Source organism: Apteryx mantelli, chromosome 19, assembly GCF_036417845.1.
Source record: "Apteryx mantelli isolate bAptMan1 chromosome 19, bAptMan1.hap1, whole genome shotgun sequence".
NCBI classification, from domain to species: Eukaryota; Metazoa; Chordata; class Aves; order Apterygiformes; family Apterygidae; genus Apteryx; species Apteryx mantelli.
In genome coordinates this window covers 10,363,009-10,390,514 of record NC_089996.1, presented here as the reverse complement: position 1 = coordinate 10,390,514, position 27,506 = coordinate 10,363,009, and the positions used below count along the sequence as shown (strand labels likewise).

Below are 27,506 nucleotides of genomic sequence, written 5' to 3'. Positions count from 1 at the left end.
CTCCCACCCTCTGCCCGTCCAAACCCCAACAGCGAGGGTCGACCCTGCGGCTGGGACAGCGGCTGCCCCGTTTCTCGGGGTTATTGCTGGGCTCGTTGCACGCAGCTCGCTGGCACATCTGCCCGCATCTGCCTCCGACGACTCGTCCCGGCGCGGGGAGACGCTACGAGAGCGGCCTGGGGCAGAGCCCAAGCTGCTGCGGGCAGGGGAGGGCCCAAGCGCGGCGGGACCCGCTGCTTTGCCAAGAACCACCTGGGAGGCAGCCGATGGCCAGTGCGGCTTTATTACGGGTCTCCCCGTTGCTCCAGCAGCGGGGCAGTGGGAGGCCGGGGTGCTGTCAGCTCACGGGGCGCCGCTGGCACGCGGGGCGAGCATCGTGCGCAGCTCCTGGGGCGAGGTGACGGGCAGGGAGCAGGCGAAGTTGCTGCAGAGGTAGGCCGTGGCTTTCCCATCCCTCCTCTCCAGAGACGAAAGAAACGGCAGCTGGCGGCGGAGGAACGCGGCGCCGTCCCCGTCTGCCAGCATCAGCACCTGGCGGGATGAAGGTGTCGGTGAGTGACGGGGAACCCGGGCCAGGAGCAGCCGGCTCGACCGGCGACCCCCCGCCTCGGCCGGCGAGCTGCCCCGCTCCCTCCTCTGACTGAGCCCCAACGGCGCTGATCGCTGTGGGCCCGGCCTCCGCGCTGCCGCCCCGCGCGGGAGGGCTGCCCCACGGCGCGGACGCTCGCCGGAGGGTCAGGCTGCAGCCCGCGGCCGGGCGCCGTTAACCGCATCTCCCCCCGCCAGCTTTGCCTCCCGTTCTGCCCACCGGCAACGGAAACGTGCAGGGGACGAAGCGCAGCCGGTGTGCACCGGGAGGAGCGTTTCCCGAGCTGGCCGGTGCTCCGGAGCCACGGGCCGGAGCTGCCGCTAGCCCCTGCTGCCAGCCCCAGCCCGGCATCCCTGCTCCGCCTGCTTCTGCGTCGCCGAGCCCCTCGCAGGACCCCCAGCGCGGCTGCGAAAGGTGCCAGCCAGCAAAGGGTCCAGGGCACTCGGGGAGCATCGGCCAACAGGGACGGCGGGGCTGCAGCAGTAATTAGTTTTTCGAAAAGGAAAATGCTTACTAGCCCTGGAGGTCTGGGGCGTTCCCGGGCAAGGCGGCGCGGCTGGAAGCTGGCGGGGAGCCTGGCCCAAGCGCAGCGATGCGGATGCGAAGGGCGAGCACGGCCTGCACCCCAGCGCCCGCCGTGCCCCCGGCCCTGCTCCGCCACGAGACAAGGGGCAGAGAGAAGCCCGGCAGCAGCCTCGGCTCCTTCCCAGGCTCCTGTCACCACGCGCCCACCGGGAACAGCTCGTGACGGCCGGCCATGGGCCGCAGACACCACAGCAGCCCGGTGCTGGAGACGCACGGCTCTCCCCAGTCCTGCACACGCCAGTGCCCGCTGAGCACTGACATGCTCACCACACGCCAACCCAGCCCCGGCTCAGCCTGCTTCCCTCCCTGCCTCCTGCTCCCCCGCTTGCCCTCCTCCCTCGTTGGCTTTGTCTGGAATTAATTCCAGGAGTGATTAATTACCAATTCATGTCCAATCTGAAATTCATTATTCATTTTTCTCGCCGGCTCCCTAAGGTCCTCTTGCAGGGCCAGGATAAAGGCGAGCCGGCAAGCTCGGCTCGGCAGCTGAGGAGATAATGGGATCCTTCATAATTACCCTAAAGACCATTAACAGGGCAGAGATTTAACCCAGGAGCAGTTGGGCCTGCGCCGCACCACTCGGCTCCCGCAGCCGGCCCCGTCTCTGCCCCGCGCTCGGGGCGAGCCAGAGCAGCCGTGCCGCGGGAAACGGGGGCTGCCCGGCGGTGCCGCGAGCCCCGGCCGCCCCCGCAGCGGGGTGTCGCGGAGAAGGTGTCCCATGCCCAGCATGTAGCCGGGCTGCTGGAGAACAGGCTTCCCCCCATGGGGTTACAGACCACGGGATTGCTGAGGAAGGGGAAACCGAGGCACAGAGCGGGGCCGGCTGGGCCAAAGCGCTGCACCCAACGGTTAGCACCATCCGTCAGCCCAGCGACAGCGAGGTGAAGCCAGCGGCGCCCCAGGCAGCGTGGCGGCGCCAGGGACCATCCTCAGCAGCTGCTCCCCAGCTGACACAAGACCGAGGTCCTGCTTTTTCACCCTGTTTAAAAAATCTCCCTCCGCTGTTTTGCACCGGCAACTTCACAGGGGCACGAGGACCGCAATGCCGAGGGGACCGCTCTGGCCACGAAGCTGCACGGGGACTAGCCGAGACCACCGTGCTGGTCACGACAGAGTCCTCCCCATGCTCCACCTGCGCTCCCTGCTTCTCCAGGGCTCTCCGCTGCTTTTCCCAGATTTCTGGGCAGTTTGGGACCGGCTGTTGAAGCCGGGCTGCGTCCTGCCCCAGAAGAGGCTGCAGTCGGAGCAAGACGGAAAGGTGAAGGGAGCCTCATGTGGCTGCAAGTTAGCAAAAGTCTGCAAATCGCCTCGGCATGGAAGACGCTAGCTGAAGAGAGAACGGCACCGGGATGCACTATGTCCAATTAGTGGGGTATAGCCTGAAGGTGGCACGGGAGCACGGCGCCGGAGTCCCCAGCTCCGGGACCCCGTCCCAGACCGGCACCCCGAGGAGCGGACCAGCACTGCCCCTGGAAGGGTTCAAAGCGCAGCTCCCTTCCCCTCGCCGAGGCACGGAGGTTGCCCCTGGCAAAGGGCTCCTCTAGACGCCGATGTCGATTTTAATTTGCTGGCTCCAGCGACCTCAATGCCGTTTTATCATCGGCTTCTTATTACAGCAAGAATTTCAATGTGAGTTTTGTAAGGAATTAATTACTGGAACGACCTAATTAATTGTGTTCCTCCTGCAGACGAGCCTAGCCCCCAGCGCCCTGCTGGCACCGGGGAGAGCAGGGGCGTCGGGAGACGCAGCAGTGACGTCTCCCCAATTCCTTGGCAAAGCCACTTCCCAAAGCTGCCGTGTCCCCAGAGCGGGTGACTCAGGGCGGCTCAGCCTTGGGCTGTTTCCTGGGGAGGAGAAGGAGAGATGAAGAACAGCTGGAGAGGGCTGAAGATGGGTGGGAGAAGGAGCAACTGTGTCTCCCTTTCCGTGCACTGCAACACAGAAAGAGGGATGCTTGGCGGGAGACGTCAGGCTGCTCCGAATCATGATCCTCACCCCCGCATCAATGCTGAGCAGTGGGATTTTACTCTCTTCTCTCCATTACCTTTGCAAGGTGAGGAGACAGAACCTACTCCTACGGATTAAATTGTCCAAATCGCTGCCACACACAATCCAAAGGTAGACACGAAAACATCAGCGATGCCAGCTCTGACGCTACCAGCTTTGCCTGTGGCTGCACTGGCCTGGAGGAACCCACCCTGCTTTTCTGGCCAAAGGAAGGGTCGCAGCCCTCAAACCCTCCCTAGGGGGCAAAAGCCAGGCCAGGAGCACAGCTTTGCCTTCAAGCCAAAGTCTTCACTCGCATGAACCTCCTGATGCCCAAAGAAACCCTTCAGTGCCCCAGCACTGTGCGACACGGCGTGTGGGCGATGCCTCGGCACAGAGCAGGCACAGGCAGGAGAGCCCGGCCCATAGCGCGCTGGCGGCCACGACGGAGCAGAGGCAGACGGGGGGGTCTCCCTTAGAGACCTTTCCTGGGCAAGGCCAGGGGCTGCGGGCAACTTGCACCACTGCTGCCTCTTCTGGGCATGAGCGATCTTGCGAGCTGTCGAGGGGGCATCTCTCACTGACGCGGGGGATACAAAAGCTCCCAGCCCTGCCGTGTCCATACCTTGGCCTCTCTGTTGAATTTATCCAGTACTCAACCCTGCCTTTCGGCTTCCTTCCTCTGAGAGCAGCACGGCTCTGCTCCAGCTCTGGCCCCAGCCCACGACTCCAGCAGCCCAGGGCCCTCTTTCCCGTTATTCTGCTCTCCACGTCGTCCCTCCAGACCGTGACAGGGGAACACCGCATCAGGTAGGTCCCAGCATGACGGTTCAGGGGAAGCACGGCTCTGCAGCTCTGCCCAGCTCTGTCTCCTTGTCAGCTCCCATTATGCCCAAATGACACTGAAGAGAGCAGATCTCTCACCCCAGGCCTCCGTGACAGCAGAGGAAAACAGCTGTCACCACGATGGGCGCAGGCCTCTGACATCCCATTTGCTGGAAAAAATCTCAGTAATCCAGGCACCTCTCTCATTGCAGGAACAAGCACTATGAAGGTGGACTAGATGAACCTGGGGCTGCAAAACTTGAGGATGAATTCTGCTCCTATAGCTCCTTCAGCACTTGGTGCACTGGGAAGAAGAGATATCTACCTCTGGGTCTGCACTCCTTCGGTGGAGAGAGTTTTTCTGGCAGAGATCTTCCTGCCACATTCACAAACGCGTGGGAAAAGTCATTCTTCCAGGAAACAAGCTCAGGCAGCAGCCAGGCTGCCAAACATGACAGCTTCTGATCTGTCATCTGCCTTGGCCCAGCAAGTCCAAACCATGATGTGTGGACTCACGCTGGGGGATAAGAAGACTGCAGCTCAGTCCCTGACTGCCGCTCCCCATCACGGCACTAGGAACGAGCATTTCCAGGATGACCCTTCCGGATGCAAGAAGGAGGAGGAGCCCTCAGCACTGCACGCGCAACAGAGGTTGTTTCTCTATCCTTGCCGTGTGGGAGTGTGCCCCTGCCACACGATGGGGGAGAGCAGAGGTTAGTTCCACCTGAAATCAGCACTGCGTCACGGTGGGAAAGAGAAACCCTCAACAAGCTACGCAGATGGCAGACATGTGGCAAGGGATGGACCCCCGACCTGTCTTCTCTCAACCATCCACCGCAGCCTCTCGTCACGACCCCAGCCGCACCCCTCCGTGCTCACAGTCCGTCTGCAATCACCAGCCTAGTGCCGCTTTCCTCGGGCAGCTTCTAGCGTTTTACCTACCCCAAGAGAGGATGCACAAACAAGCCATGAGGAGAGCACCCAGCCCTCCTCCTCCTGGCTACTCTGGGGAAGGCAAAGGCCCAGGGGGATGGACCGTCCCCTCGGGGAGCAAACCTCCTCAACAGCTGGGCTTGTTGCCAGCTTAACAGGAGGCAACTGAACCACGCGGGAGGAGGGGAAGAAACCGCTGTGCTATTTGCTCTGCTCAAAACCCCTGAAGTTGTTGGCCACGTCCCCCTCCCAGAGCCTGTTCAGGCTCAGGGGAACGAGGACTGAACCCGCTGCTGGGAAAGGGAGTTAGTTATTAACAGCAGCACTTGGCTCCCTGCTGCCAACACAGTGCTTTCGATTCCTGCAAACTGGGTCACTCGCTGTAATCCTTCAAAGGGAGAGGGAGGAATAAAGCTGGAGCAGAGAAGGGCCTCGTACGCAGCACAGGGACCGGCACGGGTCACGGGCTGGCTGAGCCGTGATGCAAGGGGAGCTGGACCGGGCAAGGGGAGGAAGGACCAGGAGCTCTGTTCCCCTAACCGCACTCCCGGTGCCTGCTGATCCTGCACGCGTGGGGAGCAGGGAGCGGGGCCTGGCCTCCGTTTTGGTGGGGGGACAGAAGCCGTGACTGTCCTCCATCACCGTCATTAAACACTGCTAGGCACTTGACGCAGAGGATCGGGGAAGAAAACCTCTGTCGCATGGTCTGACATGAAGACAGGCTAGGGAATCATTTACTGCTGACAACTGGCCTCTCTCCAGTTTGCCCCAGCTTGGAGTACAGAGGGAAACCAGTGCTTTTGCCCCAGTGCCAGTTACCCATGCGCTGCAGCTCAACATGCCGATCCCTGGATACCGACAGGCAGAGGAGCAGGGCCAGAGGTCCAAACGCTCTGCCCCCCCGCCCGCCAGCCCAGCCCCACTTCCCTAAACTCAGCAGGCTTGCACGCAGGCGAGCTGTCAGCCCCCGGGCAGGGACGCTGCGGCTGAACGTGACGGGCGCCGGGGAGCCAGCTGCAGTGCTGCTGCTCCCTGCCAACTCCGCAGGAAGCAAACGGCTCCTTCCCCACAGCAACGCGGCCCCTCCGCGCTGCCCGCAGAGCTGGGGGCCCTCCCTTCAGCCCCGGCGTGCCCAGCACTCGTCCCAGCCCTGGTCGGGGATGCACTGGGTGACATGTCCCTGAGTGGAGACTCAGACAAGCACAGCGAGACAGTAACCCCACTACACACATGACAACGCCAACCACAGCGTGGCTTATCACATACGGGCTCGGAGCAAAGCCTTTTTGGAGAAGCCAGCCCCTCCGGGCCAGGGGATACCCAAGCCCCCAGTGCAGAGGGAGCAAGGTACTGGCTTGCTTCTTCCCAGGGATGTAAGAACATCTCCAGGCTGAAGGTGACCGAGACACCAGGTGGATCAGCGCGGGGCATGACACATCCACACTGGAACAAACAGTTTTCCCTTGGGAGAGCAGTGCTGGGGGCACTGGGCCAGGCTGAGAGCGGTGGAAACACACACAACTGACAGCAGACGCTGCTGTATCAACTCCTGTGCCAGGGCTGGGCTGCCAGAAGGAGCTGAACTGCCATCTCTCTGCACCAGGGAGAGGTGTGCAGGAGGCTGAGCCATGGCCCACGCCAGCCGCGCTGACAAACAAGCGAAAGATGGGATATTCCCAGGAAGGGAAGCCGGACAGGGTGGGGAGGAGGAGGAGGATGGATGTTACAGCAGCACGGGGAGAGAGGAAGAAAACACAAGCAACCCAGCTGGCAGCACTGAACGCGACTGCAGCCAGCAGGGGAAAGGCTGTGCAGCAGGGACAGGGCGAGGGCTGGCAGGGCTGTCACCTCTACCTTGTTTGGGCAGAAGACAGAGTGGACACAGCGAAGCAGATCTTTCGTGTCTTCTCCTTGCGGGTCCCCACAGATAACAACCTGTCCAGAGAGAGCATGAATGTCAGGAAGGGCAGAGCAGAGGCAGAGACCTCTGACAGTACCTGCTCACAGGGATGCGCACACAGCCCTGGGCCCCCGTCCCGCGGCAGGTCCAGTCCCTCTGGGCTCTGGTGGCCCAGCAGTCTCCGGCATTTCACCCAGAAACCATGAGCCCGAGGATCAGACTCCAGCAGAGACATAAAGCCACCTCTGGGGCTAAACAGAGCAGAGGCTCAGCGCTGCTCAGGGACACGGTGGAACACAGAGGGTATTAAAAACCTGCTCACAAGCAGCTCAAGAAACTGCAGGGCATCTGCACCCAGATTATGAACCTGAACTGGAACTGGCTGATGGAGCTGGAGCTGAAACCTACACACACGCCAAGAGCAGGGCCCCTGGTCTGGCCTCCTGGGAGCATCGAAACTAAGACCCCGTAGCAAAGGCTTTGATGAGAGATGGACGCCACCTTGCCACCCTCCCACACGCTTTGAGGTGGGGAGCTTGGGTGGTGGAGTACATGGAACAGGGCAGATGTGTAGGTGGACACGTCTGCTCAGTGCTGCCTGCCCAGTGCGGGTAAGTTTGGCCCACAGGGAGAGGCAAACACGCGAGCCCTGGCCGACCCGCGGCCTGGCCGGCAGCCCGGCCCCTACCTGTTTGAGGGTGTGATGGAAGGCAGCGCTAGCACGGGCCATCTCTGGCAGGGCTACTGGGATCTTCAGCAACCTCTCTGAGAAGGCGGCCAAGATCCGCCCAGCTTTTTCCACCCACTCCATGTGGCCAGAGTAACAGGCCGCTCGGAGCAGGTTCGTGACAGTGACAGAGTTGGCGCTGGGCTCTGCTCCGTCTTGGTCTGTGGGAAGACAACAACCCCTCAGTCAGTCCAGCTGCCCCACAGCTTGGGCCTCCAGCCAGGCATCAGCCCTGCCTTCCCTAAACTGCCACACCACAACCTGCCCAGGGGACACGAGCCCATGCCTGGCCATGGAGAGCATGGATGGGTGCCCAAGCTCACCGTCCTTCAGGCGGAAGAGCAGAGAGGGGTCGCCAGCCTCGCTGGAGAAATACGCAAAGCCTTTGGGATCCCAGAAGAGCTTGTCTTGCATGTGCTGGAGCTGCAAGGCCCACTCCAGCCAGCCCTGGTCCAGCGAGGCCTCGTACAGGTCAAAGAGAGCCTGGATGACAAAGACGTAATCCTCCAGGAACCCTTGGATGGGCACAGCACTACAGTGGCAAACAGAAGGACCATCAGGGTCTCTAGGTCAGTCAGGTGGGAAGTGGCCTCCAACCCCCTAAGACTGGCAGGGTAAAGCCACTGGTCTCTGCTATCTGGGGGTCAGATGAGGAGACACCACCTCGCTTGGCCCTTCCCTCAGCTCAGTCCAAGATAAGCAGTGCCTGTTGCAAGTCATCGTGCCACTCAGGCCTGGGATACTGTACAGGGACATGAGCAGCATGGAAGGACAGGGAAGGCTCCTATCAGCTCGGAAGGAAGATGAGAAAGGGAAAGGAGAGGATTTGACCTTAATTCCTCCTTGTTCTGTTGAGAGTACTAATCCATCCCCAAACACATGCACAGGAGGCAGCTCTGCACATGGCAAACAGCCTCCCTCCCTTCACGCTCAGTCTGGCCTGGAGGATGGGAGGACGGGGACCGTGGGGGGTCAGGGCAGCAGCTACAGGGTGGCCAGGCGGCTCGGAGACGCTCTGTACCTCGGCTCACCTCTGCTCCACCGTGTTGTCTTTGCCCCGGTAGCAGCTCCGCAGCAACCTCCCACTGGTGGGGTCGAAAAGGTGTCTCTGCAGAAAGCTGGCAGCTTGCACAGCCCGGCTCACGTACTCCTCCTTGGCCAGGGTTGCCCCAGCCAGGGCAAAGCCTGAGATCATCAGTCCTGCGGAGGCCACAGACACAGGGATGGGCTCAGGGAGAGGCTGGGGTGCAAGGACCGGCTGGAAAGTCACAGCCTTTCCTTTAAAGGATGCTTAGTATGAAGCTCATCCTCCCTGACATCCAAGGCAGGCCAAAAGCAGGTCAGGGCTCAACTGCCATCTCTTACAATCAGTTTAAACCACTAAGAAAGTCACTTTTTATCACTGATGAGAAAGGAAGAGCTCTGAAAGGCCAGCAAGAGCTCAGCCTTTGCTCATGGGCAAAAACTGGGCTTAAGAGAGTCTTCCTGTTTGTAGGACTTAGCTACATGATATAACTCCAGCCGATACAGTCCCCAGAAACAGGAACACTAGGCATTTACAGCCAGAAACAGTGCCTGGGATCCTGCAGTTATTAACTGCTGCAGGACACTTGGACAGACAGATGCAAACCTGTGGGTCACTCTGATGAGGCAGGGGTGGACATGGGATCTAGGCCCCACCTGGGTCTTGAACGCCCAGCTCAGCACCCTTTCCCTGGTGCCGAGTCCTGTGGAGCTGGGCTGAGCCAGGAGAAGGGTTTTGCTGCTCTCTGCTGGCAGCAGGGAAAAAAAGGCCACAGCAACATCCTGACCTTCAGCAACATCCCGACCCTGCCACCACCACGGCTTGGAGGTGTCTGGGGCTGCTTCCTTCACGTGCTCCCGGGCCAGGGGCCATGCCGCAAGCTGCCTCCCTGAGGCCTGTCCTGGCTCAGTTGGACTCGGGGAAACTCATAACAACCCCCCAAAGCTTCCCCAGCCCCAGTCACGGCTGCAGAGGGGCCTGGCTGCGGCATGCATGCCACTGCGCACCGCGGAGCTGGAGCCGAGAGCCGCCTCTCACCGTTCCACGATGCCAACATCTTGGTGTCCAGGTGAGGCCGCGGCCGCTGCGCCCGCGCTGCAGACAGCCTCTGCCGGCTCTCCCGCAGCAGGGCGCTGAGCCGCCCCAGCTCCAGCCCAAACCGGGCCGCTGTCAGCTCCAGGGAGGACTTGACAATAAGGACGTTCTTGCCCTTCAGCTCCTTATGGGGGTCCTGAAAGGAGAGCCCCGCTCTACAAACACCGCCTGGCTGATGAGGGCTTGGGGGCAGACCAGCTTCCTGCAAGACCCCGCTTGCCTTGGGGCTGCTGTCACTTCCCCGCATGCCCAGTAGTGCAATTTCCCCATCCAATGCTCCCAGTACCAGGCACAGCTTTGCTCTCCCTCACCTTCATGGGGCTCACGTTGCCATCCTCCTTCACCCCATAGTGGTGCATGAAGACATCTCCCAGAGTTGTCCCTTCTGTGGCCCCCTCGACAGGGTCAGGAAGGAGGGCCCGGATTTCCTCGGCCGTCCACACACAGAATGCCCCTTCTCGCTTCTCTCCAGACGTGGCGGTCGGGTAGGAGTCCGCATCCTCTGCGCTGTAGAAACCTCCAGCCTGGGAAGAAGCAGCACTATTATCAGAGACAGCACCCAGCTGCTGGTACAGCATCTCTCAGACTACTCCCCATTACCGCTGGGAATGCGATCCAGTTTATGGCTAAACCCGGCTGCAGTGCAGAGACAGGAGTGCCACAGACACGAGACAGACTCAGATCAGAAGGGACCAGAGGGAGGCAAAAGCGTTCGCCACCCTGAACCACATCCCATTTACCCCAGACAGGTCTAAGTGACTCCCTTTGCCCCAGTGCAGGGAAAAGCTTACCTGGTCACTCAGGTCCCGGGAGACATAGAGCAGAATATCTCCAGCAACATCAGCAAAGAATTCATCACCAGAGATCTGTGTGAGACAAAGAGTGGAGTTGGGGGTGAGGGAAGGAAAGAGACACAAGGTATATGAGATTCTGATTTAAAGAGCTGACAAAGGGGAAAAACACATTTGAACACCCAAGGATTTTAAATGTGGGATGGACTCAGAGTTAGATCTCTGATAGAGATCTAGAGGCATTGGACAGCAACCCTGGTTTTACACCAAGGTCGGGGGAGCAGGACATGTTTGCTGGACACCTGCAAAGACCAGCCAGAAAACAGTGTCCTTTTCCCTCATACTCAAAATCCTGCGGCTAAATTTTCACAGCCTTGTGCAGCATTCCTGTCCAGATGAAGACAGGTCAACAAAGGGGAGAATGGGACCTCCTAGGCCAACTGGGGTGGGCAAAATGTTGGGAAACAGGTTTCCAAGCTGCTTCCCAAAATGAGTCAACCCCCCACCGCCTGGACTCATTGTGCTGAGCACACCTCCCTGCAGGGGAATGCATTGGCCATACCTGAAATGCTTTGGTATACGCGGCTGCCAGCTGTCCCTGGTCATACAGCATCTTCTCAAAGTGAGGGACGTGCCAGTGCTGGTCAGTGGAGTAGCGGTGAAACCCCTGCAAAGACCAAGAGGATGTGTCTCCACCCCACACCTCCTGGACATGCCTGGAGTTTACCTCCAAGGCCTTCCTCTTACCTGACCAATGTGGTCATGAATGCCCCCGTAGGCCATCATCTTGAGGGTGTGGAGGGCCATCTGCAGTGCCCGGGCCCCTTCTGGAGTCGTTCGGTGCAGGGCCCAGTACGTGAAGAGGAAATTCAAATTCACTGAAATACAGTGACAAAGTGGGAGGCTGCAGGGTGTGTTCTGGATCGCACGGCACTGCCTGCACCACAGCAGGGCTCAGCAACGGAGGCCAGACTGACCTGGGGTGGGGAACTTTGGGAACTCTGAAAAGCCGCCATACTCTTCATCATAGGACTTGGAGAGCTGCTGGAAACATGTGCCCATCACCTCTTCGGATGGCGGGGGTGACTCCTGGGCCTGGCCACGGATCTCAGCCTGGATTAGGAGTGCTTCCATGATCTTCTGACTGCTCTCCAACAGAGTATCTTTGTTCTGCTTCCACTAGGAAGAAGAGCGAGAAAATCAGTCCTGCCATTTTTTGTCTCTTTCTTTCTGCTTCCTGCACTGCACCAGCCCAAATTTTGCCTTCATTTCTCAGTCTCCCTCCCCAGATCAGTTCAAATCCATATCTAACTGAGCCAAAGCTCTGACCTGTTCCTCATGCTACTGCTTCCGATAACTCTTTTTCTCTTGACTCATTCACTCACCTACCAAACCCAGTCCAATTTCTCTGCTACCCCTTTGTATGAACACCGCCTGCTAGCCCACTGCCCTACTCCTGCTCTGTACCTGCTCTGCGATTCGGAGCAGCACAGTCCGAAAGCCAACACGGTAAACTCTATCGTCAGGAGGGAAGTACGTCCCCCCTGCAAAGGGCTTGAGGTCCGGAGTCAGCCAGACGCTCATCGGCCAACCACCTCCACCGCTGGTTGCCTGAAAGAGAAATCACAGACGCACCAAGAGCACACAAAAGGTATCCTCTGCTCTGTACCCCTCTGGCACGTGCATGTACCTCACATGAGGATGGACAAGTGCTTTTCTCCATCCTTGTGATCATGGCCTCTTTCAGACCACCCAACATACTGGGCTCCCAAGAACTGCATCACTTCTTGCCTGAGGAACATGGTCATGAGTCTCATCCTGAGAGTCAGTCAAAGCCCTCCTGAGCTCAGTCTGAGCCTCTTACCTGCACAAAGGTCATGTACACTTTGTCCACATCTGGCCGCTCCTCACGATCCACTTTTATGCACACAAAGTTCTTGTTCATAATCTCACCAATCTCCTTGTTCTTGAAGGATTCCTCCTCCATCACATGGCACCAGTGGCAGGTGGAGTAGCCAACTGTAAACAAGCTCAGCCAAGTCAGGAAAGGCCCTGTGCTGAGAAGCAGGACACACACTCTATGGGGAGATCGCTTAGAGCATGAAGTACCCTGCTAAGGGGAACAGTTGCTTCCCCATTGGAGAAGAGACTGCAAGGAAAAAGGCCTGCATCAAGCACAGAGACTTGCAAGGCCTCCTGATCTCTCCAGCTCTTGCTCCAAGGATATGACCCAAGGACTCCGGTAGCCAAGAAGGCCCCTGGGTGCAGTCCATCTGCAGCAAGGGCCCATTAAAACAGGTGGCCATCTCTTGCTGATGGACAATTAATAACCAGCATCCTTACCTACATCCTTACCTACAGGGCTATTCACGCACCAGCTCAGGCAAAGCAGCCCCGCTTATCTGGTCATTTACAGAATGACACGTGGAAAGTTAAATATGTCTTGTTCCTAGTTACCTGACAGAAATATCAGCTTGTTTTCTTTCTCTGCTTTATCAAAGGCTTCCTGGCCCCAAGGGTACCTGTGGAGGAAAGTAAAGAAAAAAGCTTCAGCTATCATTGCAGCTGGGACTCAGGGTCTCCTCTAAAGCTGTCTGATGGAGAGCAGTCAGGGCACCACTCTTAACTAGGCAAGCCCCTCTCGGTGCAAAGTCTGAGCCCACAAGCACAACCACTGGCTGATGCCCACAACAGACACAGACGGGCAGGCTGTTCCCCCAAAGAGGCCAGGCCACTTAAACTGTCACCCTTTCTGCGGCAGCCACTTCCACAGTCCCATACATTTCAGCTCATGCCGCCGCAGGGAGAAAAGAAGGGAGAAAGGTGAGATTCTTTCTTACCAATCCACGGGGTTGTGAGCATGCTGGAGGAGATAGGGGGACTTCTCATTAATCAGGCGGTTGGTATAACGAGGGACACTGGGCTCACTGTTTTTCCCTCCTGTGGCCATGGTCATGCTCCCCTTCAGAAACACACACCTGTGACATGAAACATTATCTTATTCCTCTGCCCAGCCTGGCCCTGGAGAAAGCAGCAACATCCCAGACCCCAGCACAGCCCTACTCAGGGTCCCCTCGGGCTGCCGATGGTGGGGGGATTCTGCATCCCCCATGCTGCAAAGCCAAGACTGGACTTGCCAGCAGGCAAAAGACCTTCTGGGGATGCTGCAAGGCCTACAGCATCTCATGAAGCGATGCTACCCAGAGGTCTCAGGCCATACAGCATGGAGTTAGCTTGCTCCCCCTGCCCGTGAGGCTACAGAGAGGAGGAAGAGCGATGGTGCGTGAGACACATGCTGCACTGCAGCGGTGCCCGGGAACAGCTCGCACAGCCCAGAGCTGTGCCAGAGCCGGGCAGGGCGGCTCCATTCAGGCAGGTCCTGGCTGGTCCACCTTCAGCCACGACCGAGTGCCATCCAGTCCTGGGACCCAGAGCCTCTCCATCGGTGTGGCAGCCCCTACGAATCCAGCCCGGGTGGCTGGTGATTCAGCACAGGCTGCTTCCCTCCAGCAGCGCAAGGATGCAGGCGGTCTGCAAGCTCGAGCAGGCATGGCCTGAAGACTGCCATCCCCCAGGACCTCCTCTCCCCCAGCCCAGCACCAGCACCAGCACCCTTTTGGAGATCTTGGGGGGGGGGGGGCACAGCCACCCAGCAACCCTGGCTAAGGGAGCAGCGCTGCAGTGTTTGTTTCATGTGTCCTCACAGAGGAAAATCCCCGCCAGCTCAGCACGGCCGAAGCACAGGCACACGGCCCAGCACCCTGCGGCACCCGGTGCAGCCGCTCTGCCCTCTCCTTCCACAAACCCTGTCCCCGGGGCAGCAACCGCCTTTGCTTTAGGCAAGTGCAGAGCCAGAGCCAAGGCAGGACAGACGGGGGGGCACAAACGCTCAGTGGCCAGGGAGTGGGGGCCAGGATGGGACCAGAGAGCAGCCTCCTGGGTGCAGCAATGCCAAAGGGGTATAAGGATGCAGGGGGAGGTGCAGGGGGGGGCACCAGGGCACAGGAGGGATGCAGGGAGGATGAGGAAGGATGGAGGGGTGTACAGGGGGAAGCAGGGCAGGGGGGAGGCAGGCACAGTGCAGGAAGGATGCGGGGGGGGGGGTCCAAGAAAGAGTGATGGGGTGCGGGGGGGGGCACAGCAGGGGCAGGGAGAAATAGAGGGGTGCAAGAAGGGGTGCAGGGCGGGTTCTGGGGTGCAGGGAGGTTGAAGGGGGTACAGGTAAGGGGAGTGCAGGGGGTGCAGAGGGGTTGCAGGGTGCAGGATGGGGTGCAGGGGAGTTGCAGGGTGCAGATAGGATGCAGGGAGGTGCAGGATGGGGTGCAGGGGAGGTTGCAAGGGGGCTGCAGGGGGGGTGCAGGGTGCGGGGGGGTGCAGGGACGAGGCGCGGCCCCCGCCGGCTGCCCCGTGCCGCGGGGCGGGGGCCACACGCCCGCTGGGCCCCGCGGCGGCCCGGCCTTTCCGCCCCCCCCGCGCAGGGGCCGCGGCGGCCCCGGGGCGCCCCCAGCCCCGCCCGGCGCGGCCCCCGGCGCTACCTGCGGGCCCGGCGCAGCGGCGCCGCGAACATGGCGGCCGCCGGGGCCGCGCGGGGCGGGGCCGCGCTGCCGCCGCTCAACCCGGCGCGGCGAGGCGAGGCGCGGCGGCCGCGGGACGGGATCGCGGCGGCCTCCCCCGCGCCGGGCCTGGCGCCGGCCCCTTCCGGGGGGGCCTCGCTGTGCCCACACGCGGTTCCCCACAGACCTTTCCCCCCGCACGCAATCCCCACACGCGCTTACACACGTTCCCCATGCGGTTCCCCACACACACGTTCCCCACACATTCCCCCCCCACACACACACGTTCTCCACACGTTTACCCCCCCACACATTCCCCCCACCACACATTTCCCCACACATGCGTTTCCACACACGCACAGTCCCCACAGGGTTCCCCACACACACGTTTCCCCACACATGGTTCCCCACATGCGTTTCCCCACACGTTGCCCCCCCCACATGTTCCCCACCCACGTTTCTCCACACACACGTTTCCCCCCATGCAGTCCCCACACATGTTTTCCCCACACGGTTCCCCACACACGTTTCCCCCCACACACACGTTCCCCCCCCCCCCCCCACGACACCCACAGCACCCAGGTGCCGCGACCCCCCGCCCCGCTGGCTCTGCGGCCTCCCCTTGCTCCCGCCGCCGCGCGGGGACGAGGCCCAAAAGGGCCTGGCGAGCAACGGTGCCCCCGCGCGCCTCGGCCCCGCCGGCTGAGGGGACCCCGACCAGCTCAGCAACGCCAACGCCGCACGTGGGGGGTTTCTGCAGCAGAACCAGCCCCGGGGCCATATCGCCTCCCCGTCCTGCAGCGCGGCCCCAGCTGGGACGCGGCTGCAGCGGCACCAGCCCGGGCGGATGGCCAGTGCCCATGAAAAAAATAAAGGCTTTCCCTGGGGCCGATGCCCTGGGGTACAAGGACGCTCCACACCAAGGCCCGTTCGAATATTTTATTGTTTTACAGTCAGTTCATGATTTCCTAAGTTCTGTTATAGCCGCAAAGTCTCTGTTACCGTGGAGCTGGTGCTGCCGCTGCTGTAGAGAAGTGCTAACGAACGTACGCATTGAAGCGCTAACGACTGTACCCTGCGGCGCCCTCCCCGTCCCCCCGCCCGGCGCGGCGGCGGCCCCCCACCTTGCCCCGCTCCATGCGGGCAGCCGCTGGGTTCGGCCCCCGGGGCCGAGGCGGCTTTGACACCGGCCGGCTGCGCCAAGGGCGCTGGTCCCAGGGAAACAGGAAACCCTTCGGCTGCGGAAACCTCCTGCGAACGTGGCTTCTTCCCCCCGCGGGTCCGAGGCGGGTTAAGGACGGGCACGAGGCCAGCGAGCGTAGAGGGGACACAGGGCCGGGGCAGTGCCCGGGGGGTGAACGCTACAGGCGGCAGCAAGAGGGACGGGGGCACTGCCCAAGCAGAGTAGCATCCAGGGAGCGCGCGCACCAGCCTGGGGAACCGAGTGGGGGGGGCAGAAAGGCAGGAGAAAGTGGAAACCTGGAGGGGGAAGAGGATTTCCAAGGAAAAGGACCGGAAGGGGAAAAGCTCCAAACGCTCCCCGGCTCCAGGAACATCCTGTGCTGCAGCCGGCGGACCCTAACTCCATGCAAGCTCTGCAGCAGCAAGCCGTAGCGGAAGGAGCGTGCTTGCCGCGCAGATGGCGGCGGGGTCCCTCCTCCTCGCGGCCCGACCCTGGAGGTTCGCAGAGACGAGGCTGCTCTCGAGACCCTTCGCGCCGGGCCGGCCGGCTGCACCGGAGCGGAGGGCCCAGATACTCAGAGCCCTTACGGAAGGCTCCTCCGCCTCCCCTGCGCCTCTGAGGGCCGGCCACGCGAGCGCCCTGCGCCGCCGGCAGACCTAGCCGTCCTTTACCCACCATGCGGGAACGGGCTCTTCTCTAGCGCTTCAAGCGAGGATATTCATGCTGACTCTGTCCGCGACCTGGGCAGGTGCTGGGATAGGACTTTGCAAAATGAGGCATCCTCCGTTGCAGCTAGTGAACCGGTTGCCCTGAAGGTCTTTGCACGAGGAAACGCCGGGGTGTCTGTAACAGCCGGGGAAGGGGCGAGAGAGACTACACGTGCCACCGGTCCAGAGACTTCAGAGGAAAGGGTTCAGCCCCCCTTGGGAGGGCGGCGGCGGCGCCGGGCCGCTCAGCGGCAATAAAGGCTGCGGCAGGTTGCTGGGGAGTTCGGGAAAGGGCCTGGCTCCGGCCTGCGGGAAGGCACTGGCGGAGGCGGGGAGGGCCGCAGCCGAGGGGACGCTGCTCAGCGGGAGCGGGAGCGACGCGCTGTAGGTCATGGAGTTGACGGGGACGCCCACGGCCAGGCCGGGCACGGGCGAGCCGGTCCGCATCTGGTTGAGCGTGGGCTTGGGCTGCTCGGCGACGCTGAACGGGTTGGTGGGGGACGGCGTGCTGAGACCTGCCGCGGAGAGGGCGGGAGGGCGTCAGGGCAGCCCCCGGGCCTCCTTCCCTCCCCGAACGCCCGTCTTCCACCCCGGTGCGGAGGCCGGCGCTTTCAGAGACGTCCGGCCTGGTGCCCCGCACCACGGCGGGGAGCGGCGGCGCCGCACCGGCTCCCCGGGCCGTCCCCGAGCCGCCGGGACCTACCCGAAAGGAAAGGGTTGCGCGTCTTGGACGCCTGCGGGGGAGCAACCAGGGAGTCCAGGTTCACGAGGGAGGAGGCGGCAGGGCCGAGAAAAGCCTCGGGGGTTTTACAGTCCTTCCTCTCCTTGCAGGATTCGGCCAGGGAGTCCGCCAGGTTGGCGAGGTCGAAGCTCTTCGCCCCGTTCTGCTTGGCGCTGGGGAACAGGTCGCCGAAGGGGTCCAGCTCTGGGGCGGAGGAGAGAGGAGCCGCGTGGGCCCGGGGCGCGTGGTGCCGACCGCGGCAGCCCATGGACACAGCTGCCCGCTCCACATGCCCGTCCCCTCCCCAGGCGCCGAGCCGCTTTCCCTCCGCGGGATGCCGATAGCTTTTCCTCGGCGTTTGCACGTGACGACTCCCGCAGATCACAGCCTCTCTGCAGCCGGGCTGTGACTGCAGCACATCCCAGCGTGCCCGAGTCCCCGGAACCCACCGTGGGAGGTGGCAGGGAGGATTAGGGATGTGGACACCAGCCCCACGTAGCCCCGGGCCTCCGAGGCCCATGCAGGTACCGGTGCTGCCCCCATGGCTACGGGGCTACCTGGAGGCCATGGCACGTGCGGTCACCCGTGGGGACAAGGTTTTTGCAGACAGCCACGCACACGCAGGCAAAGGCACTGCAAGCAGCCCAGACTCGTGGCTAGCCGTGGAGCAGCCGCCTCTGCGGTGGGCAGGGACAGCTTAGCGTCCCCACCTGCCCAAATCGGCCCCTGCCCTGTCCCCCGGCTCGTCCGCCTCTTACCAACGGGGCTGTTGGACTTGGCCGAGGAGGGCGGCTGCGAATGCTCCTGCTCCAGCTGCTCGGCTGGCTCCGGCGGCTTTGCAAACAGGTCGAAAGCATCCCCCCCCGAAGCTGGGAGGAAGAGAAGAGACTCGAGGAGGGGAGGAAGCAGGAGATGCGCGGGCAGGGGAGCGGCGGGTCGGAAGAAGAGGCAGGAAGGAGGACATGTGGCGGGGGGACGCACACCAGCACGGGAGGCTGAGATGAGCCACGCCAGGAGCCTGGTCTCAAACAGGCACCACCGACCGAGGCAGGCGCCTGCAGTGCCCGTCCCTCCGCGCCGGTGCTGCCCGCAGCCCTTATGCCGGCCCTCTGCAGCAGCCAGGCCTCTTCCCAGCCGCAGCGGGGACAGGTCTGCTGGGCTGGAAACCGTGCGAGATGAAGGCTCGAACAACCACTACGCTGAGCAGGGAACTGGCACTTACACCCCAGGGCCAGGTTCTGCTCTCATCCCGGCGACCAAAATCCAGGGCAACTGCCCCGTGCATTTAGGGCTGTGCAAACGGGATCTGCACGAGGATGGAGGAAATATCAAGGAGGAAGCGAGAGCACCATCGAGCTCGGTAACACGGGTTTCTCCTACAACCAGTTCCCTGTCTGCAGCGTGGCAGCTATCTCCCAGCCTGAGGGGGCTCTCCAGGTGCTGTTTCGGGTGGAGAAAAGCAAGCGGGGCCGCTCTGCGGTGTCAGTGGCAGGGATGTCACCCCGCTGCCCGTGCAGCGGCTGCTACTCTGCTCCCGCAGGAGCGCTCAGTTAACTATGCCAGGTTAATTAAAGCAGCCTGACTCTTTTGTGCAGCAATAAAGCCTAAAGGCCCCATGAAGTCTTCAGCGTGCCAAGGAGCCAGCAGAAAGGTCCTGCTGCAGGACAGGAGAGCAGGGGGTCTGGGAAGCAGGCCATGGGGGGAACACAAGGGAGGGACATGCCACTGTGGGAGTGCCGGGGCCACCTGGGACGTCCAGGAGAAGGGGAGCGATGGTCAAAGCCGTGAGCGGGCCCAAGCAAACCCGAAGCACCCACAAGCCTCTCTTACCCGGGTTAGGAGGTTGCTCAGTGACAGTGGCCCAGGGGTCGGCAGCCGACGTAGCACCAGAAGAAGCCTGAGCGGGTGGGGATGCCTGTACCCAGGGGTCCGCAGAAGAGAAGCTAGAAGGCAAGGGCGTCTTTCCCCAAGGATCAGAGGAAGAGGAGGAGGAGGAGGCACCAGGGGGGAAATCCCAGGGCCCGGCGGAGGTTTGGTGGGATGACGCTGTCGCCTGGGAGAGTGGGTCCCCGGCCGTGGCCGGGAGCGGGACCCAGGGGTCGGCTGCGCCGGCCCAGGCGGAGGCTGCTGGCTCCGCTTTGGGTTTCAGATCTGAAAGAAGAAGGGAAGCCATGGAAGAGGGGAGCATTGCGGGTCACAGAGGGACGCTGAGCAGTGGGGACGTGACTGATGGAGCGGCATCCCGCAGCGCGGGACTGCTTCTTGCAGCACCACCCCGGCATTCAACGTGGAGGAAAGGACAGGGCAGCAGAGGGAGGCGAAGCGGGAGGTCCTTACTGCTGAGCTGCCAGGAATTGGGAAGGGACAGAGGCGTCTGCCACTGTCCCAAGCTCTGGCAGCCCAAGAGTTGCCCCCACCTGGCATATCCCACGGGTCGGCAGACGTGTGGCTGGGAGGGACTGGCGCCGGCCCAAATATATCTGCCAGCTCCATAATAGAGGACTGCAAAGAGAAAGAGAATAAAGATGTGAGAGAAGGCCGGGGAAGACCTGCAAGCCCAGCCCAGAGCTGTGGGACCACTCTGGAGCCCAAGGTTGGATGCGGGACAGCGACCACAGGATGGATGTCTTGTCCCCCTGCGGCCAGCAGGGCCCACAGTGGCTTTACCTGGCTTTTCTTCATCTTATCTTCTTCCTCCTCTTCCTCCCCACCCTGTGTGGTCTCCTCCAAGGCTCTCTGCAGTAGGGAGTTCTCCCCCTGCCAAGCCCTCACCTCCTGCAGGGACAAGGGATGGTGCCGGTGAGTACCAGCAACCCTGCGGTGGGCACCTTCTCCTGGAGACAGACCCAGCACCGGAGCTGCCACCGCGTCCCCAAAAGTCCCAGCATCCGAGCAGATGGCTCCTCTCAGGACGAGCCCACCACAAGAGCACTCAGCGATCAGCCCCAGAGCAGCGAAAGCAAAGCGGGTGCCAGAGTGCTCCCGGTGGCAGCGGTGGGGCCGGCCGCCGGGCCGCCGAGCCAGGCAGAGCTACGCAGCGTTTCGTACTCCAGAGCCCCAGAGAGAAGCCCGAGTGCAAGGAGAGAGGAGCGCCTGGGTCTGCAGGGCACAGGTACCTTCTCGTGCTCCTCTTTGCTCAGCGCGAGCGCTAGCTGCAATTGCCTTTCTTCGTCTGTACTGGAAATTGGAGGAAGTGGCTTCTGCCAACAGAGGAAATCGGGTGAAATTTCAGCTTGACCTCAGCTTGCGGGGTTGCTAACAGACGTCCCCGTTCTCACAGCTGCCTTTCCTGCGGCCCTTTGCCTGCCTGCGCAGCACGTCTCCGGTTATTCAGACAGCTCCCACTTGGCTTCTGCTGCCCTGACTCCCAGCCAGGCACCTCTGCCTGCGTCATCCATCGCCCCTACTCTCTTGAACCATCTCCCCATCTAGCTCCCCTACATTTAGCAATCCAGCTCCTTCCCTTACCCACCTACTCTTTCATTTGCCTGTTCATCTAGGATAAGATGACCATAAATTAGGCAGACAGCATCTCCCTCAGGAGGCTTTTGGGTGCACCACCCAAACATAGGAGGACCTTGAGCAGTCGGCAGAAGAAAGCGGATCGATTAGATGTCCCCTTCTTCCCTTCAGCCTGCTCCTCCACCCCATGTTGGAGAGGACAGTGTGAAACTCCAAGCCTCAAATCTCACCATGTGAATTTTTCCATCCCCCCTCTTCCAGGACAGAAACGCTCAGGTGCTGAGGCAGCATCTCCGGGGAGAGGTTGGACCTGCACCGCCACGCCAGCAGCCTGATCGCTGCGCCACGTGGGGCCGGCTGGGGCTGCAAGGAGGCCACAAGGACGCCGTTGGGTGTGCACACGTGTACGTGCACATGCGAGTGTGCACACACATGTGAACACAGCCCAGATGGACTGCAATAGGCCAAGCTGTCAAGAGCATGTTCCCACAGCACTCATCACAGCAGCGTGCGGAAGCTATAAATACTCAATTTCCAGGACAAATATAGGCATATACATTCTCCTAAGTCTCCAAAAGAGCCATCGGGAAGGGGAAGGTGGGCAACGGTAAGCACCATCTCCGAAGCACCCTCCCTGACACAGCACAACCCAGCACGCAGTGCTGCTGGGGCTTGGTGCCAGCCCCAAGGACACTGCCTGTGCCGCGGTGGGACGCCCAGCCAGGCAGCCCTTCTGGTGACCACGTCCCTCTCCGACTTTGTCCTGCCTGGCACATGTATCCGTGTGCTCCAGACTGGCCGTGCCAGCCGGCAGTAATCTCAGCCTTCGTGTAAATAAGCCGTCCGCACTGGAGAAGGGGACGTGGTCAACAGATAGGACAGCGGGGAGAGGCCCGAGGGAAGGTATTCCCTGCCCAGGGTCTGCAGCACGTTTGCTGCCTTAATGACCATGCTGGAAACAAAAATCAGTTAGTTCTTGTCCAGGCTCATCTCCACTCAGCTCCTCCTGGCCGAGGTGAGCCACTTTCTACAGTATTTTCCAGCGCTCCTTATAGCCTAGTTTTACACGATCAGCTGCAGTTGGAGCGTGCCCAGCAGCACGCGGCCTCGACGAGCCCCCGCGCCGGCACACAGCCCCTCGCCCCGGGGACACCGCTGGCCCTCGCGCCCACCGCGCGAACAGGAGCTGCGGCAGGTATCGCCTCCCGAAACCTGCACAGGGCGGCAACAGAAACGGGGGAGCTTGCACCGGAAAGCCTCGATGGAAGCGGGCAGCCAGGGTTGGGGGCGGGGGGGGGGGGGAAGTCGTGTGAATTGGGGGGGATTTTCTGGATTCACTCTGGGATCTTGAAGCTTTCTGCGTGCCTGGATCGATGCCAGCCCTGCCGTCATCCCCGCTGGTAGGAGGACGGGGAGCACAGACAGCCTGTGCCTCCTTCCACCGGCCTGCTCGTGATTTCGGATGCAGGGCACAGCGCGAGCAGCCTGGCAAGGTCGCAGGTGCATGCACGGGGCTCGGGCAGCCCAATAAATCCTCCTCCAAACAGGCTGACTCGCCACGGCCGCCCGGCACGGCCAAGAGACAGACCAAGGTGCCGCGGGCGCTCAGAGCGGGGCAGATCCCCGGCCGCCCCACCACCCCGGCCCTGGGAGAGCCCACGCTACCTTCTCAGCCTCCTCGCGGCTCATGGCCAGGGCGAGCTGCAGCTGCAGCTCCTCCTCGCCCGTGGTCTGGGGTCTCGCTTGCTCCAGGTCGGAGGAGAACCGCGGGGACGAGGACGAGGCTGGGAGAGAAAAGAGGGAAAGCTGAAGGCTGAAGTAGCAGCGTTTGGACCGGGTTATTTCGAGGAGCACCTCGGCTCCATCTGTCTTTCCTGCAGTCCTCCCACATCCCCGTTCCCTGGGAATGCCACCCCCTGCCCAGCAGCTCCGGAGCATGGTTTCCCAAGGGAAATATCCCAAGCTTAGAGCATGCAATTATGAACAAGCTCCTGGGTTTTGGGCTGCCAGTTGGCTCCCAGCGCGCCAGGGCCCCGCTGGCACCCCCATGCCAGGCTCCAGCTGGAAGCAGAGGCACCTGCCAGCAGCAGCCGCATGTGGGGTTTGCCACTCGCCCAGCCAAATCTGTGCCGGCAACGGAGAAGGATGGTGCCAGGCTTCACTGCCATCACCGGCAGAGTTCGGTATGCGGCTAATGGAGCGAGGGAGGCTGGACATCCCCCAAAAGGCTGAAGGGAGCGATGGGCACTGGGTGGGTGCTGTACTGGTTCCCATCCCTGCTTTTGTACTGGAAAGACCCCCTTTGCCAGCCCAGCTCCCTGTGAAGGCCACCAGCAGCCAGCCAGAGAAATTCTCCAACCTGAAGGCACTAAACCGAAAGGTGACGCAGGTCTCCTGCCGGCCGCAAGCATGGGCTCCACTTGGGCTCCCCAATGCCCGGCGACCCCGCATCGCCCATCCCCACGGTACTCACAGTTAAAGGAGGACGGCGAGCCCCGTGCCCGCCCGTAGTCGTCGCCGTACGGCGAGGCGCGTCGGCCGTAGGCGAGCTGGTGGCTGCCGCTGCCCATGCCTTCAAGGGCCATGCGCTCCTTGGTCTGCAGCGCGTGCGCCCGCTCCTGCTTCAGCCTCTCCTCGTCCTTGAGCAGCGCCATGACCTGCTTCACCTTCTCCCGGATGTTGATGCCTTGGTCCTTGCCGTCCCGGTCCACGTACTGGAAGTCCTTGAGGGTCTGGATGGTGTAGAGGTTCTCCCGGCACTGGTGGGTCACCTTCTCCGACCCTGTTTTGATGAGGTAGTCCAGGAGCGTGAGGGCTTTGTAGACGTGGCGCCAGTTCTTGCCGCTGTCGTTCAGCCGCCGCCAGATCATGCCCATGACCTCGGCGAAGGCCACCGTGTTGAAGGTGAGGTCCGCGATCTCCGACATCAGGGAGCTGGGGGGGCCCCATGGGTCGTTGGAGGTGGCCTCCCGCACCTTGATCTCCGCCTCCGAGTAGTTGTGTACGATGTTCTTCACCTGCCGGCGCAAGGCGGAGGTCGTCATGGCTGCGCGGTGCCGCGAGCCCACCAGCCGCGGGGAGAAACGGCAGGGAAGAGAGGATCTCTCACGGCCACAGCCTCACCAGCGCCTGCAGCGGAGGAAGCGGCAGACAGAGACGTCAGCACCGTCCCCAGCAACCGAAGACCCGTCCCCAACGCCCTCTGCTCGCACTGGGGACAGCTCTCAAGGCAGAGGCGTGCAGCACTAGGGCATGAGATGGAGCCTGCAAGCTGGCGCCGCGTCCCTGCCGTGCCGCTAACGCTCACCCGAAGGCACGTGGGGTGCGCGTGCTCCACGGGGAGGAGGCTCAAGGGGAAAGAAATAAAATCCTATAGAAAATTGATATTTAGCACTCCAGAGCTGTTGAGAGATTTGGCCTTGGATTCTGCAACAAGATTTGGATGAGATTCTTCCTTGCATTTCTGCTTCTAAAAGTAACCACCTGGGAACGGCAGCTCCTTCCTCCAGATTTAGGCTTTCTCAGCATCGCAGCCCCAGCAAAGCTCATTTTCGGTCCCCCCTCAGCCCTCCCAACAGCGCGGAGTGGGCCGGGGGCTCTCTGCTCTGCGCTGCACCCCCGGAAGGGCCAGCTACGGCCACGCATGGCCCTGCCGGAGCTCCAAGGCTCCTCAGTGCTGGTGAGGATCCTGCAGCTCAAAAACAAAACCTCAGCGTGACTCAGAGCCTGCTGTGACTTACCAGTGCTCGCAGCTACTCAGATAGTTTTTTTTCAGGCAAACTTGGTAATCTGGCTTCCTCGACAGGCCGCGCGTACAGAGCCGCGCGCTGCTGCTTTCGCACTGTGTCGCTCAATCTGGAAGCCACCCGCCAGCTCCAAAGCGCAGGCCAGCGACTCGGGGTGGGGAAAGTACACCCCCTCCCCTAAAAGCCCTGCGCCCTGAATCCCACCGGAGCCCGCTGCGCGCCCAGCTCCCGGCAAGGGCAGCAGCTGCTGAAACATGCCCTTGTTTTAGCAGAGGGGTAAGTAAAGGCTCGAGTCTGGCATATTGAGCCAGGACCTGCCTGGTGCTGCAACTCGACGTGGCCATGCCGTGGGGCCGGGAAGCTGGGGCCGTTCCCGAGCTGCCTTTGCATCAGCAACAAAACTCCCCATCCACGATAACGCGTGCGGGCAGAGGACTATCTCGCCCACGCAGCAGCGCGTGCGGAGAGCGATTAGCGCCGTCCACCGCCGCTGCCCAGCCTCGCGCCTCCCTGAAACACAGCCGCTGCGCCATGCCCAGGCTCCGGTGACGCAGAGCTCTCCCAAGCTCAGGACACCTCCGACCGCCCGCCGGAGCCGGGCTGGGAACAGGGCCGTGCTGACGTGCCCACGAGTCACTCACGGCTCCTGCGCAACCCGTGCAACCGGTCCGGCCTCGCCGCTGCCGGCAGGGCACCTCCTGCTCCGGCCGGGCGGCCCCGCCGGCGAGGTTTCACCCTGCCGGCGCGCGGCGGACGCGTGAGTCAGGCGGCAGCCTGGCACCGCCATGCTCACGGGGCTGGGGAAGTTTCTCTCGAGACACTTCCCTGTATCGATTCCCTTTCGCAACGCGGCCCGCCAGCGCGGCCTTTGGAGCCCGCCGGGAGAGCTGGCTGCGCGGAGGGCCACGCGCACGGCCCCTGGGGCGAGGAAACGCCTTCAGCACCACGAGCCCCAAGGGCAGCGAGGCAGCAAAGTCCTCCAGGACTCGGCTCCGGGCTCTGCTCGTCGCCAGCGCCCCAGCAGGCAATAAAGTCGCGCTTTCCAGGGGCGCCACCAACCCGGGAGCTCCAGGTGATGAGCATCTCGGTCAGAACGCTCTCTCCCGCCTCGCAACAGGTCTCCTGGCGGGAGAAACCCCAGGCCCAGCGTGCCAGGTTCTGGCACTGCTTGTTCCAGTCGGAGACATGATCCACACTGGACTTCATCCACTACAAGACTTCCTGGGAAGTCTGCATGGGAGGAAACGGAAAGAAAGGGCGAAGGGGCTGGGGGCGACAGCAGGGAGGGAGCGTGGCCCTGGCTGGAGCGCTGCCAGCAGCGTTAAAAGCGACGGGTTTGGATCGAACACAGCATCCCCTAGAATATAAAGGCAGTGAAACAGAAGCTGTGTGGTTAGATAAGGCGGCAGCACCAGGCAGCTCATATGGAATTACTGCAGTGACCTTGAGCAGGAGGCTGCCAGGTGGGAGAAGGACACACGGGTCCGAGCACAGGTCCCCATCGCCCAGGGTCACAGCAGCAGGGACTGCGGGACGTCGGCGGGGAGGGAGGCAGGAGACAACAGGGAAGGGGGAGTGGGAGAGGATGGGGTGGCACCAAGGCAGGGGGGGACTCCGAAAAGAGAAGAAGGAAAAATGAAAGAGAAAGAGCAGAAGGATAAGGAAGGGCAGGGGGAATATGGCAGGGAGGGAAATAAGTAAATAAATAAATAAATAAGAGACTTGCTTAAGCGTTAATCAGGTGCAGGGCTGGGAGGAGCAGCGCATGAAATGGAGGGAGAGGCAGGGAAAAGCCACCCGGGAGCCAGCCCGTGCCAGGGTGCGGGGCCGGGGCGGGGGGGGCCGGGGCCCGGCGGCTCGGGGGGCGCTGCCGGGGCCGGGGCCGAGGCCGGGCACAGGCTGCCTGCGGCGCGGTGCGGTGCGGTGCGGCCCGGTCCCGCAGCAGCGGCGGCGGCGGCGGGGAGCCGAGCGGCGGCGGCGGCTCCGCGGCCCTTCCGCGGCGGGGCGCGGGCGCCGCATCCCCGCGGGACCGGGACCCCCGAGCCCGGCTGCGGCCCGAGATGCTGCGGCGTCCAGAACCTTCCTCCCCCTCCTCCTCCTCCTCCTCGTCCTCCCCAGCAGGGGGGAGCCGCAGCCCCGCTTACCTGCGGCCGCCGGGGGAGCGCAGCGGGGCAGGGGCGCCCCCGCTGCCGCTGCCGCTGCCGCTGCCGCTGCCGCTGCCGCTGCCGCTGCCGCTGCCGGGGGGAGCGCGCTGGCGGCGGCCGCAGCCCCGCTCCGCTCCGCTCCGCTCCGCTCCGCTCCGCCCGCTGCCTGCTGCTCGCCGCCGCGAAGTTGCTGGTCTGGCTGGGCAGGTCTCGGCGCGGCGGGACGGAGCCTGCCTGCCTTAACCCCTTCGGGGCCGCCGGAGCCCGAGCGCCGCCGCACGGCCCCCGCCGGGCTGCCCCGGCCGCGCTGCGGCCCCGCTGCGGCCCCGGGCGGCGGGGGATGCGGCGCCGAGCCCCTTCCCCGCCGCAGGCGGGAGGCGGGAGATGCTATAAATGCTCAGTCACTGCCCCTCGCTGGCACCCAGCCAGCCACCTTCCCCCCCCCCTCCCCCCATTATTTTTAGGCTGAAATCAACCATCCCCAGCTACAGAAGCTCCTCCGGATGATGCTGACATCCCCCCCCCCCTCCGCCA

The 27,506-nt window shown here is 62.4% G+C and overlaps 2 protein-coding genes across 9 annotated transcripts; both read right to left on the bottom strand.

Annotated features, from left to right (window-relative positions):
- Positions 1-244: 244 nt before the first annotated feature.
- SPATA20 (spermatogenesis associated 20) lies at positions 245-15,067 on the bottom strand. 3 transcript variants are annotated; one of them, XM_067308290.1, is made up of 16 exons: positions 14,992-15,067; positions 13,297-13,434; positions 12,914-12,978; positions 12,321-12,475; positions 11,924-12,067; positions 11,434-11,635; positions 11,204-11,334; positions 11,019-11,123; positions 10,457-10,531; positions 9,977-10,189; positions 9,609-9,801; positions 8,578-8,746; positions 7,870-8,078; positions 7,508-7,707; positions 6,774-6,854; positions 245-531 (listed from the first exon to the last, which is right to left on the bottom strand). In XM_067308290.1, the coding sequence occupies exons 1-16, from the start codon at positions 15,021-15,023 to the stop codon at positions 343-345; spliced, it is 2,301 nt and encodes a 766-aa protein (XP_067164391.1). In that variant the 5' UTR covers positions 15,024-15,067; the 3' UTR covers positions 245-342. The 3 variants fall into 3 exon arrangements, with proteins under 3 accessions (XP_067164391.1, XP_067164392.1, XP_067164393.1); XM_067308291.1 differs by lacking the exons at positions 13,297-13,434; positions 14,992-15,067 and having other exon boundaries at positions 12,321-12,513; XM_067308292.1 differs by lacking the exons at positions 12,914-12,978; positions 13,297-13,434; positions 14,992-15,067 and having other exon boundaries at positions 11,924-12,247; positions 12,321-12,403.
- Positions 15,068-15,934: 867 nt separating this feature from the next.
- EPN3 (epsin 3) lies at positions 15,935-27,038 on the bottom strand. 6 transcript variants are annotated; one of them, XM_067308124.1, is made up of 10 exons: positions 26,973-27,038; positions 23,556-24,211; positions 22,748-22,866; positions 20,737-20,820; positions 20,288-20,395; positions 20,038-20,122; positions 19,451-19,771; positions 18,379-18,489; positions 17,603-17,824; positions 15,935-17,414 (listed from the first exon to the last, which is right to left on the bottom strand). In XM_067308124.1, exons 2-10 carry the CDS (start codon positions 24,124-24,126, stop codon positions 17,092-17,094), a joined length of 1,944 nt encoding a protein of 647 aa, XP_067164225.1. In that variant the 5' UTR covers positions 24,127-24,211; positions 26,973-27,038; the 3' UTR covers positions 15,935-17,091. The 6 variants fall into 6 exon arrangements, with proteins under 6 accessions (XP_067164225.1, XP_067164226.1, XP_067164227.1 ...); XM_067308125.1 differs by lacking the exon at positions 26,973-27,038 and adding an exon at positions 24,823-25,550; XM_067308126.1 differs by lacking the exon at positions 26,973-27,038 and adding an exon at positions 24,566-24,714.
- Positions 27,039-27,506: the final 468 nt, after the last annotated feature.